The sequence below is a fragment of the Carcharhinus amblyrhynchos genome, chromosome 34 (genome assembly GCF_965287045.1).
Source record: "Carcharhinus amblyrhynchos chromosome 34, sCarAmb.v2.hapA, whole genome shotgun sequence".
Lineage (NCBI taxonomy): Eukaryota > Metazoa > Chordata > Chondrichthyes > Carcharhiniformes > Carcharhinidae > Carcharhinus > Carcharhinus amblyrhynchos.
The window spans coordinates 10,769,183-10,792,748 of NC_137357.1; the positions used below are offsets into that span (position 1 = coordinate 10,769,183).

Below are 23,566 nucleotides of genomic sequence, written 5' to 3' on the forward strand. Positions count from 1 at the left end.
TTTTTAAGGTTCACTTTAGAAATCCTCGATGTTCCTTTAATTTTAACTTGACATGAAGTAAACATGAATAGAGGTGAAAAAAGTAATTTACCCAAGTTTTACTGAAACCATGGCAAGGAAAAAATAACAATGCAATGGTTGGTAAAGTTATGATTGACAATATGATTAGACCCTAGAACTTAATTGACTATTTAATTAGTCTCTACACAATTCATTTTAAGGAAAGCCATCCAATTTCGTTAACTTTTGTGGGCTTAAGGAAGATATAGCATGGTTGCATTTATGCTACTCTGAAAAGTTAGTGAAAAATGTTCAGCCACATTCTATTCTTTGAAAATGAGCTTGTTAACAACATATCTCGTGATTGTACAAGGCAGTGCTGCTCTATGCTGAGGCAGAGCACTGTGTTGTGGTCTGCTTGCAAACATCATTAAACAAACTTCACAACAGCTTTATTGAATATTATCCACCAACACTGAACTCATCAGTATTAAAATGTGTGCTTCAAATGGGACCGCAATACTGGCGTTGCAATTTAAGCATTTATTTACCAGGAAGGTAAATAGCTTTCACCCCAGTGCCAAGCAGTAACTTAGGGTTGTATCTTTTATTGGGCCATCCAAGTCTTTTTGCTAACTATCTGCACAAAGCTCATCATGTGTGTGTACAGACTTGCATGCTGTCAGTACGCATGCTGCATGCTGAGTTATCTCCCATCACACATTTACTTACTGGGCATAGAGGAGGGAGTGATAGGAGGCATCTGAGGCTGTGTGGCAGGAGTCTGGGGCCCCTCATGTTCAGGAAAGGGTCCTGACCCTCTCCGCACACTGCTAAGAACATCTGTGAACTTTGCAGCTAATAATGGGAGATGAAGAGAAGCTAGGATGAAAAACTGTGAAAAACACAATTCTTATGGAAAATTGAAGTAATTTGAAATATATTTCTTACATCCTTACGATGGTGAAATGACACGAAATGGATTTCATGAGCTCAGTGAAAACACAAAGCTGTAGATCTTACATATTTGGCATCTATTTTCTGTGCTGTTTTAGTTAGGCAATAAGGTGAGAAAAGCTAGATTTGCTCTTGCATGATATTTACCAATATATTTCAATGTTTTGTTTTCCCATAAGTTGAACAAGGAAATAAAGTAACACACAGACAGGGAGAGAGTCGCTGAAGAAAAAGAGAAACAATAAAATTCACCACACTGCAGAACTTGCATCAGATCATGAACCTTTTTTACAAATAGAGATTAATATTTCACAAGTGCTATTGGCACCACAGAGTTTGGGTTCACCGATGGTGCAGATTGATTTAATGCAGTTCATTACCTCTCACTCTATGCTGAAGACATTGTGTGATCCAGGAAGCAAACGATACATCCACAGCACTAAATCAGAACTTGCTGTGGACTAATCCCTGCACATTTGGGATTTAATTTAGGATTTCTGGATCTTTTTCAAGGCAAGATATGCTGGTGTAAGATACATCATCAATGTACCTTCTGGATAGAGTCCAAATGTAGGAAATAAATTTCTTAAGGTTTCTCCAAAGTTCTGCAAAGTTTTTGGGGGGTTTTAATTTTTCTCTCTGTTGCTTTTCAGTTTGCAAAGTTTTCCTGTTGAATAAAGGTGAGTTTAGAAGTCAAACTCAAAGATTTACACGATGAAATATATTAAAGGATTATATCTTTTCATATCCCAGTTTTTTTTATATATTGGCCTTAAAAAAAATGCTCACTGGCCAACACAAGTGTTGCCTTGCAACAAACATTAGCGATGTGAACATCGGCAAGGTCTATTCATCCCACGATATTTTGAAGCAAGTCTCATCTCAACACACCTGGTGGCTCAGTGGGTAGCGTCTCTGCCTCTGAGACAGAGGCCCCAGGTCTTCATAGTGGAGCAAGACATATTCTTAATGGAGCCAACAAACAAAATCCTTCAATGCCAATGGCAAGCATTAAGAGTAGGAGAGTCAACCACATGATGGAAAAGAAAGTTGGAGCTTCCACCAACATTATTCATAACCTCAGACTACAACATGCATGTAAACATGCATGTTCCGACAGCAACCTGGGAGTCCTGGAGCTATATCTGTAACAACCATCACCACGTCTCAGCACATCTGTTGACAGTTTTCTATTTTGGGAACTAGCAGAATAAAGGAGGTTGATTTCAATCATTGGGATGGCTACATTTGAAAAAGATGGAATAGCACAGAGTAGAATTCCAGAATATTAGTCAACCAATGAGATTGCAGTATTGCATAATAATACACCAGGAATCACCCTGTTTTATACTGCCTGTATAGGTTAGCTAACATATATATTTTGATATTTAGGGTACGAAGATGTGTTATCCTGAAGCAAATGAATGATTTTTGGAGCTATCTTTAGTCATACGCATTTTGACCCCCAACTTCATCAGAGTGACAATTTCCTTTGGATTGCCATTGTCAATGAACATACCCCTGGCTGTAATTGCACAGCACCTGTCTCGCCCCAGCTTTCTCACTCAGGCTGGGTGAGACAGGAGTCGTGCCGTGCACCTCCGGTAGCATTGGCGTAGAAAAACAGGGGCACAGAGAGGTATGTCAAACCTCCCCCCACCTTTTTTGGCAGTAACCAGGAGTGGGGAAGACACAGGAATGGGTAATGGGATTTCAGGGTCCCCTTGGGATACCATGCGAGGTCTGGTCTGGGTTTTTAGATTGCTACTCTGGAGTTAGAGTGTCTTTTTCCTTCTCTTTGAGATTAACTAACGGTAAAACTGGCAGAACCAAATGAAGTTTGTGATTTAAATAGCTTCTGTCAGATGTTCCCACCAAGTGCATTGTCCAGAGGAAGTTAGTGCTTCTGAGTAATTGCTGGGTAAATCCTTGAGTGGGAACTTCCTACAGGAGTTCCCCAACGCATCATTAGGATAACCCCCAAATACGACACTGTGGAACCTGGAAGTTATGAGCCAAACACGGGAAATTGGGACTAGCTTAGTGGTTGAAAGAAAAAATCCGACATGGACAAGTTGGGCCAAAGAGCATGTTTCCATGCTGTATGATTCTATGACTCTCTGTCACACACGATTTGTTTGAAACGTAGATCGGAGTTCAAATTCTTTAAATTCAAATAAAATTAAGGTGAGACGAATGAGTTGCTGTCCCAATTGGTCCACACATAATTTTGGTGCACATACTCAAAGTGGTGCATTCTAAGCTATGTGCTAATAAAATTAGGACTTGATCATTTCTGGGAGTCATATGATCGGCATTAAACTGTTTGTGCTTCATTGGTTACAGTTCAGCATTCATGATAATGTTCCATTTTAATCAGTATCCACCGCACTGGAAGGATCTGAAATTTCATTTTTTCCAACAGGTTTTTTTTTGCATGTATATTTTGTACATCATGAAGCACAGAGGCGCTCAAACAGACTACATGCTTCAGAATAGTGTGTTTTGAGATTGTCATTTACCGCACTTGTTAATTCAAAACAAGTTCCCTTGCTGAATAAAACACCTGATAACTGTTCCATATTGCAGAAATGTAGCCTTGTCCAAATCTTCTAAGATGTACAGTGACGTACCTCCAGCCCATTTCAACCCCTACATTTAAGCTCTGCACCATCTGCCTACTGAATTGATCATGAACATTTGGGATGTTGGGAACAGCATGGAGGAAGGGTGGGGAATTAACCCACTTTGACCCTTCACATATATAACCTGTCAATAATCATGGGGAGAAGTTAAGTAATGAAATCAAACCGTTGAAATCAGAACTATGCCCAATGGTTAAAAATCATAGTGAAGACCAGACTGCATTAGTAGTTGCCCACCAAACATCTTTGGCAAAATGTGCTTTCCAAAGCTTCATTTTAAGAAACTATTACAAAACACCACCTGAATACAATTTCAGATTATCCACTGGAAGTTGATATTTATATTCTGTAAGTTAACAGTGAAAACCATCATAAGAGTGAGATACTGTGTCAGATTCACTGAGAGATGTCTTTTAAGAAGGGAGTAGAATGTTTTGCATAACTGACCTTGTGACCAGTGCAGTAAAAGTTCTGGGCAGATGACAGCTATTCTCAAATGGAATCACACTACTTTGAGGAAGTTGGACACAACTCCATCTCAGCAGCAGAAATATAGATCTAGAGGTTTCAGTATTTTAATTCCCAAGATGGAGGCAGCATCTTAATTCAATGAATCCAATGAGCCTTTTCAACATTTTCATTATGAGTAGGACAGCTGACGAGTACTTATGTGGTATCTTTTCCCGATAAAGGCAGGGGCCCACTGTCGTAACTGTAGGCCTATTTTGCTCTTGGATCACCAATGTTGAAGGAATGGTACCAATGCTGTCCCAGTCAGCTTTCCTTTATATCTGAACTAACATATCAGTCTTTGTTTAAACAAACATTTTAAAACGTTCGTAAGAATAATAAAAATATGCAAAGCAATCTTTTCACAGATGATCATTTTTCTAAAATTCCATATAGTTTCCTATAACTCAGTTTTGGTATCAGATTCCTCCCACCCACCAAGGCCATTAAAGATGGCAGATGTTAAAATCCTTTTAATGACATTTCATTAGAAATATAGGAAACTTTGGAGATGTTTGAGACAAATGCAATGTGATTTAAATTATGGATGTTGCATATGAATGTCTTCAAAGCTGCATGAACCCACATTTTGATGCCATTTTGCCATGTCCATTAATGAGTCATTGACGGACCATCTTAAAAATTAAATTAAAATGGCAGACTTTAACAGATCTTCACCCCCTCCACGCTTTCATTTCCTTCCCAATGAAGAGAAATGTTATGGAATTTGAGCCAACTACAACTAATAGCTAAATAATTCCTGAGTAAGAAGAAATCAAATCACAGTCTAGCCAAAAATGGACCTGTTTGTGGGTCCAATCGGGTATTTGTGGTCATCGTACATAATTAACAACCCAGAGATTATAAATTCAATCCTAGCAAGATCTGAAACGATTTCAATAAATCTGATAACTTGAACTCACATGAAAGAAAACAAGATGACCATGAAGGCTGCCAGATTTTAGTTAAAAAAATCTCAAATGGTACCTATTCTAAAGTACACATGGCTCCAAAATCCCAGAGTATGTGGTTGACTGTTTAAGACCTCAGATGTGGTCTTGTAAACTATTGTGTTAGAAACCAATCAATATGAATTAAAAAGTCCATCACTATTTTCTTGGGATCTTTAGGGATGAGCAAAAACTGCGGCCTCATTTATACAGTTTACACTTGAAGAACAAAATAAATAAACAGGGACTCTGTGGTGAAGTGAAAGCTAGGACAAGAAGCAGAATGGGAGAAAAGATATTCCCAAGAAATCAAGATTTTTGACATAAACTGCACAGAACTGAATCGACAGCAGTCCCTTTTTGCATTCTGGAACATTCAGTTTTCATGCTGACAATGGCAATATTATCCAGCGCAGGTCAGACTGATGAAGGTGGAGAAATTCATCCTTGGGAGAAGAAATGCCTCAAAACATAAAGATGGAATGGGCAAACTGAAAATTGATAGAATTGTAAACACTATCACCCCTGTTTAGGGATTGCTTCTACACTCAAGAGAGACAGCTATGAAGACTGATGGATCCATTTTCAAATTTTTGAAACTTGCTGCAAAATATGCATTTGCCCAATTGAGCCAGTCAAGTCATCATGTGATGAGTTTTGGCTGTAAACTGAATCTATAGCTTGAAGGTATGGTGTTCAATACAAGCACAAAGTGCCCCTCCCCTTCTTTCCCATCCAGTCAACAACATCAAAATCACAAATCATGCAGCTTCAAACATGAGATTCTGTACTTTGGGATGATTACAGTAAACCATGTAAAACAGTCTTAATGGTTCAAGCCAAGCTGCTGAAGCTGAACAGCATGCAGTTTTTAGCTTCGGCCATTCATAATAAATCCTGCCGCAATATTCAACTATCTGATTAATTTTAGACTCCATCTAAACAAAACACTGACAAGTAACTACAAGGTTGACAAATGCAGCTTTCAATATTTTGAATATTCACTTTCCACTGCAGTTTATCTAAAGACTTGCATATAAAGCTCTTTTGCAGTTTCAGTGAGATCAGTTTTACTTTAGGGACAACAGCCACAGCTACATCATCATTAGATCTGTAAAACTTAAAAAAAATCCAAATTTTATTGCTGAATTAATGTAATTCAAAACACAAGAAATAAATTACTTCAGTTTCAAAATAGTTAATTCCACAACTAAAGGATTTTAAAATTGGGTGATGTTGTGCATAAGTTTGATATATTAGAACGGAAACTAGGCAGCATAAGTTTTTCTCTCCTTTCTTCGACTTAGTTGATCTCTCAATTTCTAAGGACTAAGAGATGCGAGCACTCAAAAATTATTTTGGTTTCTGTGTCTTTTCTTTGAATGTCTTTGACCTTTTTTGTCATGTCACCTCAATTTTGCCATCTTATGTGTCATGTTATTAATATGTTTTTACATGTGGGGCTTAAAGTTTCTCAGATGTAGCTGAAATTGCAATAATGCAGTGAATCGTTAGGTTTACAGGCATTGCTTTAGCATCATTTGTAATTTATTTAACTGGTGTGTTGGACATCAGGTTAAGTTCTTTTGTGAGAAAGTTCAAAGCATTAAGATTACTTCATGCCATTGTGTGAATACAACAGATGTTAACTTCTTCTAAAGTACTAACTGTGTTCCTGGCTAACTCCCTAACTGTATGATGCTCGATCGATCTGATCATCTCTGGGCAATTAAATCTGCAGAAGCTAGTTTCCTTTTCCACTGTTGTCTCAAATAGTTTGGTTTTTTTTCTATCAAATAGATAGGTTTTTGTATTTCTGTCATGTCTAATTAACAAATTTACCTAATTTTTACATGGAAAAGTCAGTCACTTTTAATTGTAAGAATAATTCAGGTTTCAGTGATATGATAGAAAATAGGATAAACAATTAAAAAAATCAGATTTTTGGGACAAATTAGTGGCTTGACCTCATAACGTTATTTCATTTTTTAAAACTATCAGTTGAGGAGACTAACAGAAAATTAACTACATATTGAGAGATATTTTAGGTTTTCTTTTTATGAATGGCCACTTTCTACAACTTGGTTAACACACACAGGCAGTCACGTGATATGCAGAACACAGCATGCCCAGACAACTTACAGAGTACAGGAGGCGGAGGGTGAGCAGACTGGAGCACCTCGGCCTGAGGCCCAGCACCTGACTGGTTCCTTACAGCACTGCTCTCAGCGCCCTTGGCTGGAGGCAGCATGCAAAGGACGATGGAAACAAACACACAGAGCATGTTACACAGTAAACAGAATGAATGATGAAAAACACCACAAGGTGAGAGGGCAAAAATAATGACGGGACATAATCTTTCCACAAGGCTCAAAGTCTAGTTTGGCTTATTCAAACATTTTTGTTCAAAAGATCTGAAGTGGAAATGTGCACATAGAAGGCAGAATTATTGAATATCCCATTAAAGGAAGAAATTTCTCAATTCACAGTTGAAAAATTTCACTATTTTACATTACAGATCCCATGTCTATGGTCTCTCCTGCTCCCCAGGATGAGAGTCTCACACTGAATTTTATAAGTGCTACATGCCTCCATTTTTCTCATTTTCTGCTGACCCACTGGACAGAGCAGCTTAGAAACGCAGAAACAACATTTGTTTTTTGCTTTGGGCAAGGGAATTGGGAAGAAAAGTTAGAAGGAAACAGTCTGCCTGTTGTCACAGAAAACGGTGATCTACCACTGAGCAAACACAAACAATCTCCAACCTGGTCATGACCTCAGGCAAGTAAAGAAGAACAATTTAGACAAATGGCACAGGACAGATTCAGTCAAAATTCATTACTGGCCTTTTGACATTCTCAAAATGTACTTTTGCAATGAACAAAATGGAATTCTCTGCTGAGATGAAATGGCAAAGGATGAAATAAAAAGGCACACACCATGACAAACTATACCAGTTACTCTGCAAAAGTCAAAATTTAGACTTTGCATATAAACACATTCTGACCATAGCAAGCATTTACATTTATCAATCCTGTGAACTGATGGCTTCACATGACAAAATTAGGACAAGTTTCAGGTCATAATCCCCAGCAATATAGAAAACTGCTTTGCATTTCACTCTTGAGATCCATGCTTCAGAAACGATCCACACGTCATGGAACTTCCAGTCAGCCCCATATCAAACATTAAAAATGTGCAGACTCAGTGATTTCTGGTAATTCGGCACTGGACCCAGTTCTAGCCATAGGTCATTGTAGAGTCTTGAACAGTTTCACATTTGCTCAGAATTATTGCACCATCACACATCTCACTTGGTGTGGAAAGAGGCAAAATTCCAGCAAGCAGTTTGTTTTTGCCTGGGATGAGCCCAGAAAGGTCACATATCTCTCTGACTTAATTTTTTAAATTCCAGAACTTGGTTAACAGTTGGTACATTTCACTGAGAGTCACAGAGGTTTACAGCATGGAAACATTCCCTTTGGCCCAACTTGTCCATGCTGCCCTAAGCTAATCCCAATTGCCCATATTTGGCCCATATCCCTCAATACCCGTCGTACCCATGTAAGTATCTAACTGCTTTTTAAAAGACAAATTTGTACCCGCCTCTACTATTATCTCCGACAACTTGTTCCAGACACTCACCACCCTGTCTGTGAAAACATTGCCCCTCTGGACACTTTCGTATTTCTCCTCTCTCACATTAAACCTGTGCCCTGTAGTTTTAGACTCCCCTACCTTTGGGAAAATATGTTGACTATCCAGCTGATCTACGCCCCTCATTATTTTATGGACCTTTATAAGATCACCCCTCAGCCTCTGACACTGCAGAGAAAAAAGTCCCAGTCTATCCAGCCTCTCCTTATAACTCAAAGTCCTGGTAGCACCCGAGTAAATCTTTTCTGCACTCTTTCTAGTTTAATAATATCCTATAATAGGGTGACCAGAATTGCACACAGTATTTCAAGTATGGCCACACCAATGTCTCATACAACTTCAACAAGACATTCCAACTCTTGTATTCAATGCTGACTGATGAAACCAAGCATGCCGAATGCCTTCTTCATCATTCTATCCACGGAGACTCCACTTTCAAGGAGCGATGAACATGTACCCCTTGATCTCTTTGTTCTTTAACTCTCCACAACCCCCTATCATTAACTGCCCTAGTTCAATCGACCAAAATGCGTCACCTCGCATTCGTCTAAATTTAAACTCCACGTGTCATTCGTCAGCCCACTGGCTCAATTGATCAAGGTCCCATTGCAATTGGAGATAACTTCCTTCACTGCTCACTATGCCACCAATCTTAGTGTCACCTGCAAATTTACTAACCATGCCTCCGATATTCTCATTCAAATCATTAATATAAATGACAAATAACAGTGGACCCAGCAGTGATCCCTGAGGCACACTGCTGGTCACAGGCCTCCAGTTGGAAAAACAACTCTCTACAACCACCCTCTGGCTTCTGTCAAGAAGCAGTTTGTATCCATTTAGATACCTCACCCTGGATCCCGTGAGATTTAACGTTATGCAACAACCTACCATGCGGTACCTTGTCAAAGGCATTACTAAAGTCCATGTGGACAACTTCACAAAAGTTACTTGCCCAACCACCAATTTAAGATAATACTGAGACTCAATAAACTTGAGTAAATTTATGCATGAGACAGACAGCTAAAACTCACTCACTATGAATGAATCTTTGCATAGCTGAGATGGCAGACTTGAGGTAGAAATAAATCAGTACACTCACAAAAGACTGGCATTTTTCTTAGGTGCTAATTCAGTTTGTAGAAAGACTAAAAGGTGGACAAGGGAGAGGGAACATTGATTATCGGTGTTTTTTTTATTACCTTGATTAATAATGTAGATATCACTGAAGACACTAAGGACCTTCAGTTTGCCAAACAAGTTAATACCCTGCTTACTACCTAGTGAGCAATTTTAATAGCATCTAGCATCAGCCTTGAATGTCAGTTTTCACAATACACCTACATCAAATCACCTCCAAAATCACGGCAACTGTCAACTTGTCACAACATGCTAAAATCTAGACTAAAGAATGTGAACATTAGTGGGATGACTCAAAACCTACATTGTTGTCAAGTGTATAGTTACGAAAAAGATAAAAACAGAATCACTGCTGGGAGACTTTAATGAGATAGCAGCAGGTGCAAAACTTGTTCAAAGAAGAACAATATTGTGTAGTTTCTGTCCAATTGGTCATTTGACAGCAATGAGCGAAAAGATTCAGCTTTGACACAAAGGTTGGTTTCGCTGAATGTACCCGAATTGCTCTGAAATTCTCATGAAGTGACAAAGATTTATCATAGCTTGCTAAATGAGACATCATTGCCCAAAAGCATCTAGTTGCTTTTATCCCAATTAAACATAACATTCTGAAACAATGAGGCAGTCTGATGTCTCTATTCAGCCATCTTCCACTTTTAGATATCGCTGAACATTAGCAGACTAGAAAATTCTACTTATACTCTGTACAGACCTCTCTATCGAATAAAGATGATCAAAGAGGAGATCTCAATGAAATGATAAAGCTCCTAAATGGTATGGAAAATATAAATCTGAAGTTGCAAATATCCAAGTATATAAATGACAAATTACACAAATGAGAATTACATCTGAAAATAAACAAAATAACCTGGGGTTTTAGCACACTATTTAATATTTAAATACTTCAACAGGAACTGACACTTTACTAGCTCCTTATTAGATTCTAGAAATTGTGTTTCTGCAAGCTTTGAACACAGTCATGAGTGCTATTTATTTTTACTGAAGCTGTCCTCCATTTAATATTTAGTGGGATCTAAATTTGGAAGGAGGCCCAAAACATTCCAAACATTTAGTACCATTTTAAAACAAATATTAATAAAGTAATTATTGATTAAATTCATTGGTCCTACTTTCCAATAACATAAAGGCTAATCTTATCTGGAACACAACCATTTATATCCCTCAAAAGATTCCTTCCCAACTCCTACCTTCTTAGTTCTAGACTAAGTATATCTTGAACTTACCTAATTTCCACTAAATGCTCACCCCATATTGCACTTTTGATCAACCTTCTTCTTCTTCCTTCTTGCTGCATGTACCAAGATTTTTGTGTAAAATGCTGAAAATGAATTGATTCCCTCTGTTGTATCTGAAGATGCACTTGATCGAACAGACTTAATATCCAGCAGTTTGATTCACTTAAAATATGTTTCAACAAGGATAGTGATGAGTTCACTCTCTGGTCTTTTCTTAATTCTCACTGTGATAGTTCAATTCTATGTGTTGGATACTTGTATGGCATACTTTCCTTGAGTAATGTGCAATATTTGACATGCATCAACATGGACTATCCAGTGTGAACTTTTTATAAAATATTTCACGATATTCACCATCACATTGCTTACATTTTCATACCACCATCACACCCGGTCAACTTGCAATTTTGGCTCCACTATTCAGGTTATTAATGCAAACGTGAAATCAGAATTCAAGCACTCATGAAATCTATTCATACCTGAACTAGAAGCATGGTTAGGACTGTTCATCAAACCTGAAATATTAACCTCTCTCTCAGACCTGTGATGCATTTCTGGTATTTTTGTTTTTTTTTAAAGTACTATACAGTGTTCAGTGTGCCATGAAGTTTCACTGGCACGCACCTGGACTGGTGACAACAGGAAACCAAACTGATGTGGTTCCTCTTCACCACAGAAATTGTAAAGGGTGTCAATAAAGTACTGATGTAAATTTAAACTTTCATAGCTTTGGATATAGACATGATAGAAGCAATCTGTAAATGACAAAGCATCATTCACAAAGACTTCTTGTGTTCGTTTTGTTGATGATTTCCTGATTCAAAGTGCCAACAGTAGAAGAAAATTTGAACTGCATGTATGACTTGCAGAACTGATGTCCGTAGCAGCAATATTACTGCACATACATTATAGGAAAAATGCAACATATACATCAGTGAGTTGGAAGAGAAGGTTTCTACCATTTGTGTGTCCAGAGTTTTTAAAGTTGCACAAGAACATTCTGAACACCCTGCGTGAAAGTAGATTATTTTTCCTTCCTCACCTGAAGACTTTGAGTTATAGTGGAGTAGTTTTCTACAGGTGCCAGCTGTCCTACCTCCCCCAGGTGTCCATACTGTTATTTGAAGTCAGACATTAATGAATTGAGATCGTTTGACTAGAGTAAACCTAATATTAACTTTTTCCCCAAATCCACAGATAGATTATTTCAGCAGGGCTCACCGCAGTCCAGAGCACTTAAGCCAACTGTAGCACCTCAACTGCTTTATTTGGCTCAGACTCGTTATTTTACCAGAATTAGAGATTCAACCAGACAATCTTCACAACTCAATCACATTCTGCTCTCACCAGATGAGCCGACAGGGATGTTGCAAAGAACTTTAAGATATAAGTACATCAAAACTTGTCAATTCGCAAAGTCAATGAAGAGACAGTACACAAGAAATATGACATTACAATTCTTTTCCATAAATCCATGGAGATCTATTCTTTTGAAACCCAAGACCACTTTGTGAGTTCTTCTGAAAAGGCAGGATGTTTTAAATTTGAATTTCCTTGATTGAGACGATGCTAAACTATGCGCTGTCAGTTGAAAGGATATAGAATTAGTGTTCATTATGAAAACTAGATCACTGGATTAACCCCAAGATTTCACTGAAATTACCACCCTCCATTTCCTGTACTTGACCATCCATTGAAGAAAAATCAACAATCGGCTAAGTAGACATAATTCAAGGTCAATAAAGGTTAACATTTTGTTCATAACTGCCAGTAGGTTTATCCCCCACCCACCATCATATCACCTTGATCACTTTGAGACAAAGGATTCACATGTTCCTAAGTATCAGGAGAATGACCTTTCAAAGGTCATGAGCAAAACTGTAATGCACTGAGGAGGGATACAAATTACTTAAAACCATACTCCCAGCAGTATCCTCCCTGGATATACCCAGCTTTAGCTCTCTTGCAAGAAGACATTCAGTTAATTTATTACAAAAATCACAGATTGATGCTGAATTTAAAATGGCTCAGAGCTTGAAGGCAATCCTATTCAAACCATTCCATACAATGCCTGCAGTAAATTCTGCAACAATCTAATTGCAGAGTCTCTGTTGTGACTGCAATTATCATCAACAGTGAGAGGAATTGCGATGAAGTTATACTTTGTGTCACAAACATTTAATGAATTTAAAGCAAAAAAATCAGTTCAATCTCTGAGACTGAGTTTTTGTCCACTGAAACCAATCTTCAGGCATCCAGCTGATACCATTGTCAAAACGTCTGTCTTAAGCTGCATGTGTGTTTTTTTGTCCTTGTGGAGGAAAAGGTATTTGAACTCTTCAGAGTGCTTTGTTTTCTTTACTCTGACATTTGAATGTACAAAGAGCAATGTCCTTGACATTAGGCAAAGGGATTAATTAGTAGACAAGAACTGTTTGCACCCAAGGCTGATTTCAGGTAATGAAACAAATAAAAACACAGCCATCCTTGGCTGGAGCAAAGCACAAAGGGAGGAGATAACTGGGGAATTCAACACTGCTCAAGTTGGAACACAGCTGAAAAAGGCAGCAACCATCAAGTCCAGCTCAACATCATTTACACTAGTGTCAGAAAGGTGAGAGAATTTCTTCTTGTTCAGCGTTCTTCGGTCTTGGAAGTATTGCACTGTTAAACTGGTTCCAAGTCCAAGTACCAACCAGATCATGATGCATAAATACCATTGTGACTCACTGAAAATTCTGACACCAGATTCACGAGTGTCTGTTTGCATTCAGCACCGATGAGTAGGCTAAATGCAAGATCAGCATACCTGAAACCCTCAAGAGTGAAACTGCCCAACAAAGCTGGTCAGCTTCACAAACGCAGTCCAAGTCTGCAGGCTGCCCAAGTTTGTGATCAGAACTCTCCACTCACCTGATGAAGGAACAGCGTTCCGAAAGCTAGTGGTGTTTACTACGAAATAAACCTGTTGGGACTTTAACCCGGTGTTGTGAGACTTCTTGCTGCCGGAGGAACAGGCGTATGACAGCAAAGTGATATATAGTATACACTGAAATTAATCCGCCACTTATAACCACAGATCCAGCCTCATCTTTTTCAAATCTACGGATGATGCACTCTTCAGTAGGTGCAAACATCACTGGCACAAGAATTTTCTCAAACTTAGCATGCGCATGCTGAAGTTTCAACCAAACCAGCGTGATCTTAATGATGAATGAGGTGGTATTTTGAATACACTTGACAGCACACTCATTGCAGATTTCCTGTGGTGTCACAACTTACCATCAACACCACTTTTATTTAAGAACTAAATTAACAGCAACAAGAACTACTTGCTTTAACCATTTCCATCTGGGACTTTAATTAACGTAGATGCTGCTGAAGCTAAAATTTCTAACACTGTTCATTGAAATCTGTTCTCATATCAAACTTGGTTGCTTCCCAAACCAATTTGAGTTTGCGCTCACAACTGAAATACTGCTTCTCCCTCAAAAGCAAAGGGTGTACAATCAAATGCTCTCCTGACCCATGTTGGCTTGACTTTTAAATAGCCAGCAGTCCAACCTACCAAGTCGTCAGACAGGCAAAGGCTCATCAGAATGCATGAAAACCACAGGAGCACAGTGAAAGCTAGTTGCATTCTCACGCGACCTTAAACAATGATGTCTGTCTAATGCAACTGTTATTAGGCACCAATGAAAAAGTTATGTGGACAATATATGAATTCTAAAGGTCACATTTAAGTGGGTAGATATGAAACAATGGATTGATGAGATCATTTATCTCTGCATTCTGATGGTAACTATAATGCATGATTATATCTTTTCTCTGGTGGTTTTGGATATTAACTGAGTTACCCTATGTTGATAATGGATTATGGTTACATATTCATTCATTTTTCAATCAAAATTATTTCCAACCTTTAATAAACTGCAAAGTCTTTGGAGACAATCAAGAATGTTGTGTTGAGGCCACAATCAGATGAATCATGATCTTACTGAATGGCAGAGAAGGCTCAAAGGGCTGAATGGCCTACTTCTGCCCCTAATTCCTCAGTTTAGATAATTTCAAAAGTTTATTTAGCTGGAGAAAACATAATCCACGCCTACTCATTTCAGCAAGGCACATCAATGGGGATGAGCAAAGCCAATGAAATCATGGTACAGAAGCACATATAAGCTGACTGCAAAGAAATACAGGAATCTGTCCTTGAGCCCCTCACGCCTGTTTTATCATTTCAGTATTCCATGGATTTTCACCTCACGGATAACAAGTTGGATGTGGGACAAAGCACAATTACTTTTTCAAAGAGCTAGCATGGGCACAAAAGACTGAATGACCTCATGTGCTGCAAGTTTCTCTTATCTTGTAACTTCAATTCCATTTACTTGGCTTTCCTCCAATCCCTTACCTACCACCAATCCTGCTTTCAACTGATCTGATGATGTCACTTACCACACCACAGCTTCCAGTAAGTACTTTTTTAACCATCATGTTTCCAAAACTTAGCTTATTCCTGCGCCCCCGCCAACTCTCCAGAGCTGAGACCTGACCTTCAGCCTTCTCATTTGATAGATCATCTACTGCTATTTCCATTACCACTATCCAAAGACATAGCTCCTCTCCACTCTCTTACTTTCCAAATTCACAGTTTAAGATTCTGTCGCCTGGACCATCTGCTCTCTTCCCCCGGCAGCTTACAGCGTAGGGTCAGAAATGTCCAGTGATCTCCTCCCACACGACTTTCTTGGGTTCCAAACTGCTCCTCAATCAGATAACAATTAAGCACACAATCACTGTTGCTCTTGGTCCACACTTTTCTGCATCACAAAGGTGCACCTTTGTGCTTAACACCTCTATTCTGTCTTCAAGTGTGATCCTATCCTGAAACTCTCTCCTGCCAACCAGCTCAGTTTTCATTCGACTCCCCTTCTAACCTCAATCTTTGGCTTTTTACACTGTTCAAACAAAATTCAATGCAAGTCCAAGGAAGAACATCTTTTTATAACCCTCTTAACCCATTTGTCTTTAATAACGCCACACCTTACTTGAAGCTCCCATTTTCCCTCTCGCAGAAAGCTACAAAGTAAGAACTCTCAATAGAACTGTTGGTAATACTTATACCAAATAAACTGTAGTGGTTCAAGAAGGCATCTCACTACCACCTTCTCTAGATCAGTTAGGGCGAGAGTGACATGCTGGCCTAGCAAGTGATGCCCATATCCTGTGAAGTAATAAAAACAGACATGATGACTTCTCTTCCCATCACGGGAGGTTAAGTGGAAAGGGGAATTGGTGTTGGGGGGGGCGGGGGGTGTCGTGCAGGTAATTGCCATGTTCTCCTCATTAGATCACTGCACTGGTGAGATACTATGCAACTTTGGTGACAACTGATCAGGCACCACGAATTACGGAACCTGCTCAGTTTTGCCATTCTTCATACACTTTCTCTATGACCCTTTCACCCTTCAGCTAAAATTATGCTGTCTATTTTCTTATGTCAATCTCAAGTCTTTCCTTTATCTCCTGAGGAAATAAGAAAAAATAGGGTCAGTAAGTCATTACTGGGAACTGGTAGCACAGGGCTAATATCACCACTAGTATTCCAAAGTGCAATCAAATGATCTTCAGACCTTGGTTCACCATGGCAGCTAGTTGAATTATTTGGAATTTAATTAAACATTAAAAATCTGGAATTGAAAATTAGTCTCAGAGTGCCATCAAAGAGGGCATTGTCAGTGATGCCCACTTCCCATGAATCATAGAATCCCTAAAGTGCTGAAGGAGGCCATTCCACCACAATCCCACCCAGGCCGTATCTACATAACCCCACTTATTTACCCTACTAGTCCCCCTGAACTAAGCAGCAATTTAGCATGGCCAATCAACCTAACCCACACATCTTTGGTCCGTGGGAGGAAACCGGAGCACCTGCAGGAAACCCATGCAGACACAAGGAGAATATGCAAAGGACGAAAGTATCTTCCACTTCTGTTGAAGTGTCTGTACCAGAAATTTCTCTCACCACAGATGCTGCCTGACTTGCTGAGTCATTCCAGCATTTTCTGCTACAGTATCTCGCTATTTAGTTATACTTGAACATGACTTCCTGACCTTAAAATATGACTGCCATGTTCGGCTCTGACAGCAGCTGCCAAGAGGAGAAGGATTTGCTTCCAATCTCTTTACAGCCTGGCATGATCACGTGAAATGAAAAATCAAACCTGAATGAGGCCACTTCAGTTTGAGCTTTTGATGGTCATGCACTGTTTTTACTCAGTTAAGAACCCTAAGAACAAATGCCTTAGTATGCCTCTGAGCTCTACAATGCCACTTTTAAAAGCTGCTCTCAATGTAGTGCTCACCTTTAACATCTTCATCTTCAATAGTCGTGTTACTGCTGTCTGAAGACTCCTGCAAATAAAACAGAAACAATCTTACTTGAAATACTCCATGCATTCACCACCTCAACACTGAATTAACAGTACAGATACTGGTAGAAAAACAAAAGCCTTTCTACAAAAGCTTGAGCGAAACAGAGCAGGAGAAAGCATGATGATAAAGCAGAGAAGAATAAAGGAACTACTTTTTATAATTTTGAACCATGCAACTTTTTGTTTTCACAAATATCCTATTTTTATATTATTATAGTTTTAATTTGGTGGGTTTTTAAAAAAGATCAGTTTAACCTGGTGGAAACATGTTCAACAGTAGCTTGCTGTTCTAAGTAATTTGACTTGAGAGCAAGGAGGACAGCAGGATCAAATGCATATTGAGTTTGCGAGCCATCTGATGTCCAGCAGTCATTTTTAAAAAGAAGTTCAAGCCCTATGAACTTTAAAGGCCCCACTGTTCAAATGCTTAAAACGGCTGCACTGTTCAGACAAAGCTCTTATAATTTGAGCCACAGTGAATGCTGGCCAGTCATTTTAAGTTCCTGTTCAAAGAATCATATCTTTCACAGCCTGAAGAATATGCTGCATATTCTTTGCTGAAAGATTGCAAGAAGAGACGATGCTGAGTTGTTGATGTTATAAGCTACTTGATTTGAGTGATGTATTGAAACTAACGTTTTGGTTAATTAGGGATTCCTCTGCAATACAGGCCAAATTAATTTCTAACCCTTTCCACATCTGCTTGATGTGACCACTCCCATCTATCATAGCTTTAACTCTCTGGATGTTTTGGGGTTAGTGTACCTGCAATTCAAGACCCAATACATTCACAATTATTTCAGAAGTAAAAACTCAGTAAGTAGACACATTAATGGATTGTTTTAATAACCATGTTTGTTCAATCATTTCTAACTGGTCGGCTCATCCAATCAGCAAGAACAAAAGCTCCCATTGATCTGCCAGGCAATACAATGCTGAAAAATGTAAAGTGCAGCTTTTTGCTGTCTGTTGGAAACACAAATGTGTTTTCCAAAAGATGGAGCTGCAGTTTGATTCTTTTAGCAAATGCATCTGGTGAAGAATTGGAAGGGTCATGATAACATACCATTTCACAAATTACCGCTCAAATTCTGGCATTACATGGTTGAGGGAAGTTAGTGTGCCACAACTTGGATCCAATGAGATGTGTGAAGCAGGGCTCATGATTGTAGCCACACAGATGTTATTTCATGGTCTGTACCAACATAGAATCCTTGCAGTACAGAAGGAGGCCATTCAGCCCAGTGAGTCTGTACTGACCACAATCCCACCCAGGCCCTATTCCCGTAACCCTCATTTACCCTGCTAATCCTTCTGACACTAGGGTCAATTTAGCATATATGGGAAGAAACCCATGCAGACATGGGGAAAACGTACAGGTTCAATTCCAAGGCTGGAATTGAACCTGGGTCCTTGGCGCTGTGCTAACCACTGCGCCACCGTCTTCACTTTATCACCAAGTCTTGATTAAACCAGTCTGGAGTATCTTTGGGGTATTTAAATCACTCCTTTATGTCTACATTACAGATCATAAACTGAAACAATGAGATTTTTAAAAAATGTCTGCTGACTGGGTGGGAAAATTATGTTCTGTGTTGGGTATGAAGTAAATGGGGAACTTCATTCCACAACTTAAATCCAAGAGAAAAGGTTGTTACTTCTTTTACAATTACATCAAAATGGAACAACTTGAGCATCTCAAAACAGTACTACATTTCAATCCAATCCTGAAATGGACTTCAGTTTTTTGATTAAAATGATAATATATTTGGTTGCAAACCAAAGCCTTCTGATTAGCTATCTGTTGCACTTCCAACCACAGGTGGAGGTGTGAACGCTGACTAAATATGCCATAACATCTGTTGGTCAACTGCCTTCAAGAGTGACAAAAACTTGAACCTCTAATCAATAGTGTTCGGAGAACCAAACCTAGAATGTATGAAAGGACTGATGAAGGGGCCCAACCCGGTCTTCAGTTCCCCTTATTTACAGTAAGTGTCTGCCCAGTTCCAAGCAGAAGACCCTCAATCCTGTCTTACTCAAAAACAGTAACCAGAACCTTTTAACTCTTACTTAATAACAGGGACACATTTTCTATGACAGAACGTGACAAAGGAGGATTTCAAAGTTGGGAAAGACTACAGCACAGACAGATGGTACCTTTATCCCATCCACAGGATTATGGATGACAGTAGTTTGTGGCTCCTAAAGAGATGAAAGCAGATATAGAAAAGGAAATTTTAGTGCGGAGAAAAGAGTTATAAACCAAACTAAAAACAGAGAGGCAGAAACGATCAAGGAAAAGAAGGAAAAAAACAGAGGAGGAAAAAAAACTTGACACTTTTCTCCTGCAGAGTTTTACCAAAATAAACAGTCTTGAATGGCTAGAAATGGATAAAAGATGAAAGGATTGTAAATCATGATTTGAATGGGGTGACTGTTCCACTGCTAAACTGGCCCTTTGTAAAATTGCAGAATGAGAACTCAGCATTCCTACAGTTGGGGCCAAATGGTAGCCTGATTTTGACATTCTGATAGCTTTGGTTGACTGCTGCATTCAGTGGGGACTGACACACCACCACCAATGCCTCCCAATTTACCATCCAACTGCTAAATTGTAAAGATAACGTTGGTGAAAGAAAAAGTAACCTATCACCTAACATGTAATGAGCTGGACTTGAATATACCAAAATTTCTTGCAAAGTTAAGGTAGAAATTAGGTCAGCAATTGTTTTAAACAGCTGATTAACTTCATCTTCAACCACGAGCACAGACATGGCATGAAGAATTCAATGACTGGAAGAGGGATCCAGTTCAATTCAGCACTAGGGGTTGATGTGTCTGGTTTCAGATTGGAGCTTCCCGTTAGCCACTCTCTCTCATAATCCCGAGCACCAAGTGGGTAGTAAACTTTCTGCTCTATTAAATCAGGGGAAGAAGAGGGTGGAAATAGATCAGCTGGGCAAGTAGAAACAGGGATAACAAGCCTCGCAATATAAGAATCCCACAAAAGTGAGTCACTCCAGAGAGACATACATATCAATTTGAAGTGGAACAAACTAGACTACATTGCATCAACAAGTCCACAAGGGTGTTTAAAGGCCAAATGCTGTACAGGAGAATACTCACATTGAAGTTTTTCCAAAACGATTGAACAATCATGGCACAGATCATGTCAGTGGCTCCCAATCATGAGAGCTAAACGAGGGCATGGGATATGGAGGGAGTGGAAATGTGTACGTGGCCATATTGCACACTGTGAGATTCAAACTTCTGGATCAAGCTGATATTTTAACATTTCAACTGAAAATTAACACATCATATTAAACAGTTAAAAAATAGTTGGCTGTTCTCCATTTCTGCCATGAACATCAATGACAATGAAAACCCAAACATATTCTTTTAACTATAAATGTCCTGACATTCAATGCCACATGGACCATGTTGGTCAGGATGAGAAGACAGGAAGCGGGATAAAAATGAACACAGAATTCTTCAGCAGTGCTTGGGAACAGGGGAGAGGCAGTTGGAATGAACAGGTATTTTTCTCCTGGATTGTGGAAGAGGGGAATCTTAAATGGAAGAGACAACAGAGAAGAGCCATTGAGCACTGCGTTAGTGAGTGTTGCTGAGCTCACCAGTTCCAATAAATGCAAGAGCTGAAGCAACCTGTCAAAATTTGGCGGATCAGGGAAACCGACCAATTTTTCGAACATAATAAATATCCCTTGAGGCATACATGGACAAGCACAAGGACCTCGTGGTGTGATGGAACTAAGAGACTTGCCAGGCCACTCAAAAGAGCAGTTGAGAGTCAAACTCAAACATGTCAGATCGCAGTCACATTGGGCAAGATCCATTCAGCATATTTCACTAAAGGGCATGAGGGAACCAGTCAGATTCTTGCAACAATCTGGCAACTTCACAGTCACTTCTTATTTTTGCATTGTCTTTGTACAGAATTCAAATTCTCACACTGCAATTTGAACTCCCATTCTCAAGGTTTTTAGGCCAGCATCATATCCTCTAATACAGTTAGCATTTACAGTATATAGCTGATAAGGTTCTTATATTGTCCAGTCAGTGTTGATTACCAAAGCATATTTATTAACAAAACAAGATATCTGATCAATGCGGGACTGTGCTGATGTTAAATAGACCCTGAGATTCTAAACATTTAGACCAAGTCTCGAAATTAGGTTCCAAATAAAGTTTGTGAACAGTTCGAAATGTGACACTGTGCCAAACGCTGGAAAGAAACCCTTTGAGGGACCAAAGCATCAAAATATACTGAACAGTAGCCAAGTAAAAACCCTGCCAATGTAAATTTCGGGGTGTCAGCAGGCTTTGAACATCTCAAGGCAAAATATTCCCTCTGCACTCCATGTTTTGTGCATGAACACTGTATTTTTATGGTGTCAACTCAGTTTGCTTTCTCTTTGTGCTGACTGTGGCTCTTTCCACTCACGCTTCATCCAGACACAAAGACAGCCACATTTAACTCTGGTCCCTTTGCATCATAACCAACCATAAAAACATGCACAGAAAAACAATTAGCTGGAATTTCATGGATCTTTCCCCCTCTTCAAGAAATCAATCAGGAAGTGTAACCAAAATATTTTCAAAAATTTGGACAAAAACTTTCATTTCTGATGAGAATTGTACTGAACGTCCTTTCCTACTGACACTCCCGTTACATACTGCTAAATCACATCACAGTCATTTGCAAAAGGAAAAGCCATTACAAGATAAAAACAAGCCAACTAATACAGGAGGTACTAATGAAACATGGCTTTCTTCAGGCCCCTGTAATGTAGGTGCCAAATCCATATAAACACTAATTAACTAACTCAAATTAAATTAGCACCATTTATTTTCAGTTATCTAACAGGAAATAAAGACCACCAAACTTATTTGGAACTCAATGCACAAACAGTTCAAGTTTCTGTCAGCCAAGCTATTAATTAAATGGAAACTTTGCCTTGGAATCTTGTATTTTCAAAACTAAAGGAAGTGTTTTCCCTTCGGCAACTCAGAGGATTTAAAAAACAAACTTAAGGCTACTTGAAGGAGACTCAACAGGAAAAGCTCTTTGAATTAACTTGTATGAAGGCCATTATGCCCCTCAAACTATTTCCAAGTTTGGTCTTGAAACAAGGTTAACTAACGATCTAGCCATGCTTCACCAATGCCTCTGGAAGAAGATGGTATAAGAAGAAGAGAGCCAATACCAGTGCAGGGCAGGGAATGTTTCCTTTGGGACTGGTTACTACGTTGTTTTTGGTGCTGTTTGTCTGAGGCTGTGCAGAAAACAACAGAGGGTTTAGGTTTATTTCATGTCCACTTTTCACCTCCTAGCCCCGCCTGGGACAGTAGATCAAGCTGAGCCGGCAGATATTGAACTGTCTGAGGTGCAGAGCCGATTCAGATCCAGCTGCAAACAGTGGCTTGTTCACTGCGAGTTGATGGGATCAGGCTCATTTTGTTACTGTGTGAACTGGCTCCTAAATGCGAGCCTCAAAGAGGAGGGAACATCATTTTGATCACAAGGGAAATTTTTTTTTAAGTCAATATATTATTCTAAACAGCCAGATTAAAATTGCTTTATCTTTGTGCAGTTTTATCAGAAGTCTCTGAGTCTGAAAATTATACGACAGCTGTTCTGGAACTTTTTCTACCACACATTGTGAAAGCTGTATTTCTGCACTGCAGACTGCACAGAGATCCATTAACACAGCAGACAGTTCAATTTCTCTGGAAAAGCAGAAGCAAGAATTACAAACACCAAAGTCAGTGACACACCATTTCCAACACTGTTTTTCAATCCCTTGTTAACCAAATTAGACCAGTCACTGTTGTCAACCCTATAGATTGAGTCTGAATGAATAATGGTGGTTTAACAAGCTGCACAGTCTAATTTATTTGATGGTGTAACATTATTAAAATGTTCTCCCATTTCCATACCCACTGAAGTAGTGCTATTTTGCTCAACTGACACCTCGGTATGTAGCATCAGA

General features: G+C 39.1%; 1 protein-coding gene across 50 annotated transcripts in view; it reads right to left on the reverse strand.

Annotated features, from left to right (window-relative positions):
• LOC145361429 (calcium/calmodulin-dependent protein kinase type II subunit beta) overlaps positions 1-23,566 on the reverse strand; it is a 268,939-nt gene that overhangs the window by 26,441 nt on the left and 218,932 nt on the right. For 16 of the 50 annotated variants that reach the window (XM_080217191.1, XM_080217187.1, XM_080217179.1 and 13 more), the window contains 5 exons: positions 22,781-22,849; positions 19,710-19,754; positions 17,481-17,529; positions 7,205-7,300; positions 733-858 (listed from right to left, as the gene is read on the reverse strand). In XM_080217191.1, coding sequence (XP_080073317.1) covers positions 733-858; positions 7,205-7,300; positions 17,481-17,529; positions 19,710-19,754; positions 22,781-22,849 — 385 coding nt within the window. The remainder of the gene's footprint in view (positions 1-732; positions 859-7,204; positions 7,301-17,480; positions 17,530-19,709; positions 19,755-22,780; positions 22,850-23,566) is intronic. The other 34 variants (XM_080217219.1, XM_080217213.1, XM_080217212.1 and 31 more) reach the window with 9 other exon arrangements.